General features: G+C 33.5%; 2 protein-coding genes across 4 annotated transcripts; both read right to left on the bottom strand.

Annotated features, from left to right (window-relative positions):
- Nucleotides 1-250: 250 nt before the first annotated feature.
- Sou (required for meiotic nuclear division 5 protein souji) lies at nucleotides 251-4,508 on the bottom strand. Of its 2 annotated transcripts, none has more exons than XM_043417873.1 (7): nucleotides 4,257-4,508; nucleotides 3,020-3,303; nucleotides 2,802-2,939; nucleotides 2,145-2,443; nucleotides 1,963-2,065; nucleotides 1,670-1,824; nucleotides 251-1,608 (listed from the first exon to the last, which is right to left on the bottom strand). In XM_043417873.1, exons 1-7 carry the CDS (start codon nucleotides 4,390-4,392, stop codon nucleotides 1,527-1,529), a joined length of 1,197 nt encoding a protein of 398 aa, XP_043273808.1. In that variant the 5' UTR covers nucleotides 4,393-4,508; the 3' UTR covers nucleotides 251-1,526. The 2 variants fall into 2 exon arrangements, with proteins under 2 accessions (XP_043273808.1, XP_043273816.1); XM_043417881.1 differs by having other exon boundaries at nucleotides 251-1,590; nucleotides 4,257-4,506.
- Nucleotides 4,509-10,360: 5,852 nt separating this feature from the next.
- LOC122415539 (V-type proton ATPase subunit e 2-like) lies at nucleotides 10,361-11,918 on the bottom strand. 2 transcript variants are annotated; one of them, XM_043427737.1, is made up of 4 exons: nucleotides 11,640-11,913; nucleotides 11,261-11,308; nucleotides 11,088-11,175; nucleotides 10,361-10,847 (listed from the first exon to the last, which is right to left on the bottom strand). In XM_043427737.1, exons 1-4 carry the CDS (start codon nucleotides 11,735-11,737, stop codon nucleotides 10,827-10,829), a joined length of 255 nt encoding a protein of 84 aa, XP_043283672.1. In that variant the 5' UTR covers nucleotides 11,738-11,913; the 3' UTR covers nucleotides 10,361-10,826. The 2 variants fall into 2 exon arrangements, with proteins under 2 accessions (XP_043283672.1, XP_043283663.1); XM_043427728.1 differs by lacking the exon at nucleotides 10,361-10,847 and having other exon boundaries at nucleotides 11,049-11,175; nucleotides 11,640-11,918.
- Between the last annotated feature and the right edge of the window lies 1 nt (nucleotide 11,919).

Genomic DNA, 11,919 nt, shown 5'->3' with positions numbered 1-11,919 from the left:
ACACGATGATCAATGTGGATATAAATATAAAATAAAATTATTAATAAATTATTGATCTTTTCATTCATTTTAAATTTTATAAAATATCAAAACGTGAATTTGCACGACGAATCTAAGCGAACAGCCTCGTTTATGTTTCAGAAACTGTTGATGCGATTATACATCGTATATCGCTATGTCTAATCTAGGAGGAAAAAAGGAATAAACGGGGAACGATAATTATTTTCGTCGTAAGATTCTTTAAAACAAATCATTTTTATAAGTAACATTTATTTTAGCACACATTTGCCACTGCATATAAAACATTTTTCTATAATATTCAATCATTGTAATCAAACACTGTACTACTTACGATGACTTCGCGTTATCGAATACAACGAATCTTAGAGCCTACAGCATCAAGAACCCTCGGTTAATAAATAAAAATGATTTTTTTTCCATTACTAAACCTACCACTTTTCTAAAAACTATATAAAATTCCCTCTAACTAAATTTCCTCTTTTACGCAGTACTCTTTGTCAAAAGACAACATTCATTCTTAATAATCTACGGATCATTCGATAAAATGATTTCCAATTGTTAGTTCGAGTCATCTTGGTAGTTCAAACAAATATTTCCAAGCAGTTTTATTTCGACATTGGCTCAATTTGAGAATTGAAGAATATTACATTTTTGGGACTGCGGAGGCAGGAAAAATAGTGTTTCTCGGAGAATACGACGGAACAACCGAAACTTCTTGGTTGTTCAGTTAAAAAAAAAGGAAATAATTCGGAAACAACTTGATTACAGAAAAAACTTTTGCGATACAAGAGAATCAAATGAGCGCAAAGGTTTTTCGATTTTTTTTCATCGGTTAATTTACAAGTTTAGATACAAAATCTACTCGGATATTAACGTCAATGAATGTACAGCCAAAAAGAATATCAGTTTTGATGTTCATTTTTGTTAAAAAGAATTATGAGTAACTCTGGTTTGATTAGCATGAAATTCATTGCAGAATTAGAAAAAAAAACACAGAATTCATGAAAAATTTGAGCGAGTTAAGAAAAAAATCAAATTCATCGTGGTTTGCCTTTAATCATTATGATTAACCTTAATCATCGTGAAACTCGACATGTATGAATTTCGAATTTATTTCAAGTTTAATCACCTCACTCGTCTCGAAATTGTTTTTTATGCAGCGAAACGAGATTTGTTTGAAAATATAATTAACTCGAAAAGCAATATTCAATATTGTAATTTTTTCGCAATAACAAAAAGGAGACAAAACCATTTCATACTCAATCGAATTCCTGAAGATTCATTTTCAATGTAAATCGAAAATGAGCGCTATCTAATGAATTGATTATATCTCTATATATCGTAAAAATTGATTTTGCGATACTGTGAAAAGTTCGATAAACAAAATATATAAACATGGCTCAAACGTTAGAATACGATGAAGCATGAAGAAGAGTCGAAAGAGAAATGAACTTTGTTGACATTTTCGAGGTTTGGGAGTAAAAAAAATATATCACATAGAATCTCTAGAAATAAATAAGCCTGGCGTCCTCAGGATTTTGCTCGACCGGACAGTATGGACATTTGAGTCTGTAAATAAATTGATTTCTAATGAAAAAGTGATTTCGATATCGATCCAAGATAATTATACTTTATTCGATAAACGTACTTGTTGGCAGTTGTGAGTTTGTTGAGTGCATCACGAGAAATAACGTGGCCGCATACCAATTTCATCGGTGGATTATTCTCAGTGCTTTGTTGACGAAGTATTGGACAAGCGAAGACCGAGTGGTATTGACTTTGCTTGCCTAAATCAATCTCGATCTGCAAATATTTAAACAATTTCATCCACAATCAGAATTTCAACTTTATTTTTCAAATTCTTTTACGTTGCTAAAATAGTTTAATCTACTTCGCTAGCATTATTTAGAAAAAAGATCAAATTTATCTTTGCAAACTTACTGGAAGCTCGTCTTTTCCATTCCAGATACCAGTTACTTGTCTCTGTTGCATAATGTGCTTTATATTGAGGAGAGCAGGCAGCGCTGTGCATCCAGCATTGACGCTACATTGAAAAATTAACATCAAATACCCTTTTCACACGCGTCATGAGAAATGAGAAATTGTCGAACGAATTGTCTCACCAAACTGAAAGTGGACTATCAACACTCAGTCCTAGAAGTGTACAGGCTTCTTTGGTGAAAACATCGTGTATATCGAGCCACAATGTTGGATCCAACAAATGACTATAGGGTGAGGATTGAATACCGTTTGGCAAGTAAAGAAGTGTCCCCATTAGCGAACGAACTTCTTTCTCATTGCGTCTGACATATTGTCTCAAGTATTTTCTTGCGTACATTACAGCCTCAGCTTGCCGACTCGGTCCTTGTTGTACTAACCGTATGAAATGTAACCTGTGTAATTTGAATTCCAGCGACGAGTTCTACGAAATTTCAGTTAGGATAATATTTCAAATAACAGCTATTTCCCACCATAGTAAGTCATTGACAATCACAACAAAAGCATTTGATTCCATAATATCCTTATAAATCATTGACCAAATCATAAGAACAAAATTCTAAAGGGCTGTGAATAATATTCATCGCCAAGAGCACTGAAAACATGTACGATTTTCATAGTCAAAGACATTCTGTTCTGTTTTGCAAAAAGAATCGCAAAGTTCATGAAACAAATAGAAAAAAAATGGTAAACCAGATTTGGATAACATGCTCTGTCAGGAAAAAAACTGAAAAGATAAGAGAAAGCGTGATTGAAGATTTAAAATGATTTCAATGTCATACTCTTTCTTCCAGAGCAGGTTTATGCTTTTTTGCCCATTCCAGAGCAGGCTCCAAATTTCTTTGCTTCAGACAGTCTAATATGTAATTCAATTCAGTGAAGGGCTCTTTTTTCGTTTCATCAGTCTTCATTCCCACTTCCTAAAAGCAGTGTCACATATCAATTTTACTTTGAATACAAGGTAAGGGACACGATTTACTGTCGTCTCATATTTCCTTACCGCAGCTAACTCATCAGCAATATCCAGCATTCCTTGTCGATAAAAATGTTGGAATATAACTTGATTGAGCAGCTGTGTTTTCTCCGGACCAGCAAATACATCTTCACGGCTCGTGCTAGCAAAATCTGAGATGAAATTTCTGTCTATGGCTTTGCCAACTTTGGACACTGTGCTGTGCGACTCTCTGTGATCTGTGGCTAGTCTTTGGACCGTATCACGAACTTTTATCATCGCATGTTCTAACACCTGTATCTGAGCAGCTGCCAGCTCATGATCCGGGGGCGCTATCAGAAAATAGTATATCGCTCCAATGATTTTATCTCACTTTTGAAAAGAAGATCGGAACACATATACGAATAAAAAAACTTTCTAAATCTGAGATTGTAATGAGGTTTCAGCTTTTCGTAGAAAATTAATGTTTTGTAATAATGACCTTAAAAGGCAATTAAGCTTGACCTCAGCAATTACAAAAGCATTGTGTAATGTTCACAGTAGCAGAGGTTACGTTGTGGTTACTTTGTATATCTAAAACTCTAAGATTTTGTCACCCAGTATTAGTAAGATAAGTTTCAAATGGCCAAGAAAACCGCACTATATATCTGTATTAGAAAACCAGGTAATTTGGTCTAATTTTTTTGTATTTATTTATAAATTTCAACATATCAGAAAACAAGAACCAAAGCTGAAGTATTAATTAATTTGTAGATGCTTTAGCATTATTGTTAAACGCAGTCATGAAAGGAAAAAAAACTTCCATAACTTTTGGGATTAATCGTTTTTGAAAAATATTTATAATAGATTTTAATCCGATAATATAAATGTATAGTTAAAGTACCATGCATTTTAAACAATTAAAGAAATATGCATCGCAGACAGGAGGAATCAATTATTGTGAACCAAATATATCAATGAAATTAATGAACTTGAAACAGATATTCAATCGAGATTGTCAATTGGATTTGTCCTCAATATAACTTTCTTGCCCAGTGATGAAAAACATTGACTTAAAATTCTTCTCGCTGCGTATGATAAGCGGGGAGGGCATTTAAAAAAGTATGTAAACAATATAGGACAGAAGTGAAATTCTATTTTCGAATTATGAAGCCATAAGTAAACACATCTTCGAAAAAAATATGACTCGTCATAACAGCGGACCAATGTTTTGTAAATATGCGCGAGGCTCTTTGTTCCCCTTAAATTTTTCTCGAGTGGGACTTTATCCGACTGTCATTCTTACCTTCTTCTAATTCTTTTTTGAGATTCTCGATGTGATTTATCAAATCCGTAAGCACGATACTAGCTTGATTATTTATATCCGTTAGTTTTGATAAAACTTTGTCGAGTTCGCGCTCGACGATATTGCACGCCTCCATTATTGTTTTTTCTCACTGTTTTAAAGTAACTTTTCTCTCGTATACGCGTCACAACTCACAACCTCACAACCCTCACAACTATCACCCTATCACCATACAGACGATACAGACGCTCAGACCGAGAAACCGAATGCAAAACACTCTTCCATCTTACAACGCCATCTGCCGTTTTCGTTTTTACGAAAAGGACGATGGCGCTGATAAATCTTGCCATGAGTGAACAAACTTAGGCCCACTACACACGGTCAATAATATTGCACAGTAATATTGCACAATAAGTTTGTATGGTGTGTAGTGCGCCATAAATTTAAGATGCTCAAACTTCTGTTCAATGATTGCGCAATGTTTCAATACTGCATCTACACGTTCAATAATATTGTGCAATATTATTGACCGTGAGTAGCAGACCTTATATCAATGCAAATTTCCAATATTCCAATTGATTTCAATCATTTCAATCAAAATTTTATCTTTTACTTTTTTTCAGACGGAACCTTGCAGTTCAATTCGAATTTGCTCATCTGGAAGCTATTCAATTTTAATTTTCAAGAACAAATTTTTAGATCGAAACGTTTGAAAGTCTAGTATATACGAAATTCAAAACGATGCTACTTCCATAAAAATAAAAGTGCAAATTGAAAAACAAAATTTTTCCATGATTTACTTCATTTTTGCGAATTGCCTTATCGACATATTCTATAAATCAAGAGACTCGGTAGAGTCTCGGGACAAGTACATTGACAGCTCTGTCGTCTGCTGGCCTGAGGCTCTCGCCGAGACTATATTTTCTCTGAATAAAACGATCGCCGTGGTGGGGGTAAAATTGGCATGCGATTTTCTTTAATTACGAAACTCATGAGTTCTGTTCGGCTTTGAAAATTGAACTTTCAGCTAATTAAGAAGTTCTCTGTCGAATGAGCCCAAAATCAGCATGATCGGTGTCGTAATTGCTGAGAAAAAACTTTGCACGGGCTTAAGTTATGCTAAAGTTACTAACGCATTCGGGATTTGACGTATCTGTATACGCGTACTCTGACCGCTACAAGCATAGGCTCCTTGGCCCCCATGATCACCAATCCCCGGTGAGAATATTCTTGTTCCAACCAATGAGCAATGAAAAAAATCCTAGGCCATACATCAAAGTTTGAAATGGCATGCGCAAGCATATATAGCATGTGCATTTCAGTCCTGACTATGAATGTACAATATATATGACGTCAACTTCAGAACGTAGCACACGGCGCAGCACAGCTGGTAACAGAGCAGTCATAAATCAATCGATATACATTTATATATGGGTACAAACCATGTGTCAGTTTTTGATCGTAAGAATAGAGTTTCGACATTACGAAGTGCGTGCGGGATAAATAAAAAAAATAATTTTCATCATCTTAAGAAGTGCAGATTACTATTTATGTTGTTATTTGTGATATATTAAATCGGTATCAAAGCGGCCGCGTAAATGTAGTCTGTGATGTGTGTGTGAAAAAGAATATAAAAAATGCGCGATGCATATGTCAACGAAACTTTTCAAGATTTCATTATTTCGTTCCATATTGGAAATAAGTGTTAACTGATAAAATCCTTCAATTAAACCAGAGTACGAGAAATATTGTCCAGTGCGAATATATCGTCAGTGGCGTGGTTGTATGTCAAGGTTATATATACGAATAAATAGAACTCAAATACACGCAACTGTTAGAATGATATTAGTAACTTTAATTGAATAAATGTTTTCTAATTTATATCTTGTGTTGTCATTATTTTTAAACATCCCCATATTTTGCTTGATATTCAGTTTGGCTCTGCCCTCTCCGATCCTTGTTTTCACCCCATCAGTTTGCAGCGGATCGATTCATATTATTAATTCGTTCCCTAATATGTGTCCTATGATTTTCTACTCCTTCATGATATATGATTGTGGTAACATGATTCGAGAGGTTTCTAACCATGATCTTGAATTGCATATTTTATAAATCAGATTTTCAAAAAAAAATCTGGTCTTGGTATAGTGTGTAGTTATTCTAATTAAAAAATTGATTATAAAAGTCTTCAGTTGCTCATTTATGGATAGATTTGAAATTGCTGTCTTCGAAGCTCATTGCGCAGATACATTGAACCACAGCAGATACCTGCGAACTCTGAAATTTTTGTGGATAAATATATATGCGACGGATCACCCCTTATCTTTGATTATAGTAATATATAATGGAACTTGGTTCGGCAAGCTTTTAAGTGTTCCTTTTCAAATAGTATTGAAGTTTATATGACTGATATACAGCGAATACTTCCAAACTTTGATATTTCTGTGTTGCAGCATGTGTGCTAATCATTCAAATCATTTACTCCAACCGTATCATGTAATCTAGAAAATTCATCACAAAAGTCTGCCGCTTTCCTAAATACTTCAATTTTCCTTTTTCTACTCTATTATGAGTTTTTGAATTTCTAAATTCATTTCTGAATTGTCCTGAAATGGTTTTCCTCCAAAACCAATGCAGGTACCTTAAACGTCTTTGAATTCTGTTGCTCCGTTGAATTAAGTTCGCTTAGTTTTTTTGCTGCTTTGAGTTCTGGCATAATAAATGTTAGAAGTTTTCGGGTACTTTTTTTCAGCAACTATCAAGCTGTGGATAATTAGACCTCAGCGGCCACTTACAAACTTTGGAAATATATTTCATTGGGGGCACGTTTTGGATGAAATGAAATCTCTAGATTCAGAATGCAAAAGCGACATTTAAAGTGGGCAAATCTGTTGGATTTTTCGTGTTCTTTCATTTGAATTTTGAAGAAAAGGGATAAATAAAATCTGTTCTATTAAGGAAATCTTTACGTCAGTTCGTTCTTCGTTCAAAGACTTGGAAAAAATTGCCAAAGGCCAAGGACAGACCGGTGACGAAATATTTCCAGTACAATTTTGACGAAAAATAGATCTTTGTCGCGGAAACCAACGTTATGAGCCGAAAATCATATTACAGCCCACGGAGACGCATTTCTTCACTCTTTTGGGTTCCTATTACACAAAACATATGAGAAGATAAGGGGGAAAATCACCAACGTGGAAGAAAAAACCAGTGCCGAAATATTTCCAGTACAATTTTGACGAAAAATAGGTCCTTTTTTGTGGAAACCAACGTTATAAGCCGAAAATCATATCTCGGCCCCCAACCCGCTTTCTACCATTCTCTTGGGTTCCCAATAAGCATAGCATATTAGAGTAGAAGAAAAAAAATAGCCCAAGTCCATGGACAGACCTGTGACGGAATATTTTCTGTACAATGTTGACGAGAAATTTGTTGTTTTTCGTGGAAACCAACGTTATAGGCCGAAAATCATATTACGGCCCACAACACGCATTTCTTCATGCTCTTGGGTTCCCAATAGACAAAACATATTAGAAGACAAGGAGAAAAATCACCAAAGTCCAAGACCAAACCAGTGCCTAAATATTTTCAGTACAATTTTGAAGAAAAATTGGTCTTTTACGTGGAAACCAACATTATAAACCGAAATTAATTTCTCGGGCCTCATCCCGGATTCCTCTATGCTGTTGAGTTCCTAATAGGCATAACATATTAGAGTATAAGAGAAAAAATCGCCAAAGTTCAAGGGCAGACTTGTGACGAAATATTTTCACTACAATTTTTACGAAAAATTGGTTTTCTATGGTGGAAACCAACTTTATAAGCCGAACATCATACCTAGGGAAAATAAGGTTGTGAAAAGTATATTGATGGTCCCTTATTTGCTGATAATTTCATGAAAAAGATTATCCCATAAAAAAATGTTCGTATGAGAATGGAATCTATAAAAATGTACTAAGCAAATAATTCATAGAAATTTAAACTAAAATCCTATAACCGTCATAACATAAATGAGGAACTTTTGAGAAAAAAGGCGTGATATCAAACCATAAACTTCCCCTTGGGAAAAAAAGGTTGGGACAAGTACATTGATGGTCCCTTGTTTCTGGATGACATAGAAAAAAGATTCAGAACCAGGAAAAAAATTCTATAGAAATAATAAACGAAAAATTGAAAAGTTCAAAAAAATTCAACAATAAAAAACAATCGAAAAAAATTCTGTAAAGAAAAATAAAAATTTTCAAAAAAATTCATAAATATTGAACAAATTGAAAAATGTACTATCCAAGTTACATGCAGTATAAAAATGTATGATATCAATTAGAGGCCAAGTTTTTATTGATAATTTGAAATATTTATTGAACAAATCGGAAACTTTAATTGAAACTCATGATAATTATTTTCAAGAAAAAAGTTAATGAAAAAAAAGTCATAACGGAAGTTACGTGGAGTACTAAAATGTATTATATCAATTCGAGGTCAAGTATTTATCAGTTATTCGAAATATAATCTCCGGCGACAAATGAGCGTTGAGAATCCTCGTCGGGCTCAGAACGTTTTATCAAAATTACTAAAAAATTAATGGAAATAAAAAATTGCAGAATCTTTCTTTCGAATAACAAGAACGATGTCAAACCATTTCTTTTTAACCAGACCATATAAAAATCGTTAAAAATTCACATGAAAGTCATTCGTTACTTCAACAAGGTACAGACTTTAAAGAATCGATTCCCCTCCGACTTTCAGGATCCCCTGGTATTATTCACAACATTCAACTTCGATTGGATCGGTACAAATTATGTTCAAATACGTCTTAAACGTACTTGTCCGGCCCATCACTTTTTATTCAAATTGCTCATTCGAAAACAAATCAAAAACAAAGTTAATGCATGTGTTAATATCAAGGAACAGTAATTCCCGAGAAAATAATTTTCCTTCGAATCGCTCTTGTCAAAATGAAACGAAAATGAAAGATAAAGTTGATTAATCTATTTATATCATATGAAGTCAGAATTCACAACAAAATAATTTTTCTCCAAATTCCAGGAATCCACGTGTCGTACTCGACTAGTAGTATTTATCAAAATGTGTACGTGACTATAGAAAAAAAAACATTCCATGGCTGAGTAGGTTCGAAAATTTCTTGTAATGTGCCTGATTATTTCTCATTTTCATTGGTTCTTACCGAATGGTATGTATTCACTGAAGAAAATGAGAAGTGGATATTACTATACGAACTTGCGAACAATCAAGTTCAAATTACTTGGAGATATTATTTTTATTTCTATCGATTTTATTATATTTGTCATTTTAGAGCAGCCCTGATTTGTTTTCGAATGAGCAATTTGAATAAAAAGTGATGGGCCGGACAAGTATGTTTAAGACGTATTTGAACTTTGTACCGATCCAATCAAAGTTGAATGTTGTGAATAATACCAGGGGATCCTGAAAATCGGAGGGGAATTGATTCTTTAAAGTGTGTACCTTGTTGAAGTAACGAATGACTTTCATGTGAATTTTTAATGATTTCATTTCCATTAATTTTTTAGTAATTTTGATAAAACGTTGTGAGCCCGACAAGGATTCTCAACGCTCATTTGTCGCCGGAGATTATATTTCGAATAACTGATAAATACTTGACCTCGAATTGATATAATACATTTTTATACTGCATGTAACTTGGATAGTACATTTTTCAATTTTTCCTTTATACAGCAAAAATCATAGGAGCAACTCTTTTTGTATTCAATTTGAAATACTTACAAAATCAGAATAATTGAGCTATTATTCCGTAGCTCACTACAGAAATATGTCCAAAAAAATAAAAATCAAATAGCAACATACAGAAAAGCTTATCAATTGTAACCAAATAAGAAAAATGTTAGTCTTATCAATTTTTAAAAAATTTTTTCATTTCTTGGTAAATGGAGGTTTTCTATATTTCATCTCGGAACCTGATCTCAAATTTATGTGCACAGGTATGGCCATTGGTGGAAAGATATTTTTAGTACATTATTAACTTCAAGTGAATTAACTTCAAGTGTAAACAGAAAAAGTCTTCGGCATAGTCGCTTAATTAAAGTAGTAGACACTGACCCCATAAATGTGACCGTAACATTGTGTTTATTTAGAGATTTTCATATTTTTTCAGACAAAACATTGAACATCAAATTTACTAGAAGATATGGAAACATGACTGAACCAACATGTTTGTGGTAATCGCATTCCTACAAATCGTTTACATATGTTCTCATTGTTTATTTCATTATATTATATAACTCATTGTTTATGCCATTATGATATACTTATATACAATGTACGTGTTCAATGACACGAAAAAATACGTGCACTAAAACTAATATTTTGTTTTGTTCGCTTTTCATCCAATAACTTATTCATAGTACACATTTCTTGGTTTTTTGAATATTGAAATACTTGATGCTCTACCCAATCTGATCTGGAATTAGTTTTCTTCTATTTTTTCATTGCTCAAATAAAATTTCACAATGAGTAAAATATTTACACAAAATTTCGCGAGGCAGACGCATAGCTCGTTGAATTATCATTTTGTTACTGAATGGTATTCCCGTCCTGAAAAATATGAATATTTTTTACTCATATTCAAAAACACAATTACCAGTATATGTGTATACTTTTTCAAAACATATGAAACAAATATAATTATAATTCTGGAGATTAGAAATACTTAAGTCATTGTCTGTTTTAACTTGGAGCAAAAAAGATGTAACCAATCACGAAATTCTTTAGTATATAAAAAATAACAATGACAGATCAGCAAATATATTATCAGTTTTTCATAGATAATCTTACCCATTCTCGAGATATCATTAATAAAGTTGAGTTGGCTAGTTGAGGTCCTATAAGGGGATTCATTTGCGTCATGTAGCAACATAACCAACTTGAAATGGGGAATCAGATTCAATTAATATTTTTCCACGACACAATAGTAATGATTTTTATAGTAGATTCCATATGATACTCACAAGAGCCAACAGGTTAGAGCTGTCAGTATCAACACAACCTGGAGGATCCTAAAACCAAATAAATCTGTGTAAAATACAAAATTCGGGGAAAGGCAGTTTGAAATTAACGAAACGTTTTTTTAAAGATCATCATATTCAATAACTAATACGACGTTTGAAATTCATTAATCGAACTAGCAACGAGAATCAACAATTACAAATCAATAATTGTCTTGTGTCAAATATGTTTCCAACTTTTCCACGTCCCTGTGGAGGTTCCATTCTGAACGAAAGTTCCAAATGTTGTTTTAACCCGAATGACATAAAAACCCGGGAGATTTGCTATTGATAATAGGAACGTCAAATAATGGGATGGGCTGTGCGAAATTGCAAAACTTACCCTCGATTGGGTCCTTTTGGAAGTAGAAATGGCAAAACAATACCCACGACGCCCCAAAGAAGGGTGAATATAATGACTGGAATTGCGGAAGCCCCCATTTTTATTATGAATTTGTTTATTCTACTATTTTTTTCTACTTGTTATTCACGACACGATTTCGTTGTTGCGCTCTTTTTATCACTATCACACGGGAAAGGAAATTCTGATAAATCTCACAGAGAAACCGAGTCGAATCCCAAAAGTCACATGAGAGCGCAAGAAGGCAGCACAAATCAGATGA

This window comes from Venturia canescens, chromosome 1 (assembly GCF_019457755.1).
Source record: "Venturia canescens isolate UGA chromosome 1, ASM1945775v1, whole genome shotgun sequence".
NCBI classification, from domain to species: domain Eukaryota; kingdom Metazoa; phylum Arthropoda; class Insecta; order Hymenoptera; family Ichneumonidae; genus Venturia; species Venturia canescens.
This window is presented reverse-complemented; position numbering and strand designations above follow the sequence as displayed.

Coding starts and splice junctions, on each gene's coding strand:
- Sou (XM_043417873.1), bottom strand. CDS start 4,392: ATGGAGGCGTGCAATATCGTCGAGCGCGAACTCGACAAAGTTTTATCA. Junction 3,304..4,256: donor CAAAAAAGAATTAGAAGAAG/GTAAGAATGACA, acceptor ATTTTCTGATAG/CGCCCCCGGATCATGAGCTG. Junction 2,940..3,019: donor TTGCTGATGAGTTAGCTGCG/GTAAGGAAATAT, acceptor CACTGCTTTTAG/GAAGTGGGAATGAAGACTGA.
- LOC122415539 (XM_043427728.1), bottom strand. CDS start 11,737: ATGGGGGCTTCCGCAATTCCAGTCATTATATTCACCCTTCTTTGGGGC. Junction 11,309..11,639: donor CCAAAAGGACCCAATCGAGG/GTAAGTTTTGCA, acceptor ATTTGGTTTTAG/GATCCTCCAGGTTGTGTTGA. Junction 11,176..11,260: donor GCTCTAACCTGTTGGCTCTT/GTGAGTATCATA, acceptor CCCCATTTCAAG/TTGGTTATGTTGCTACATGA.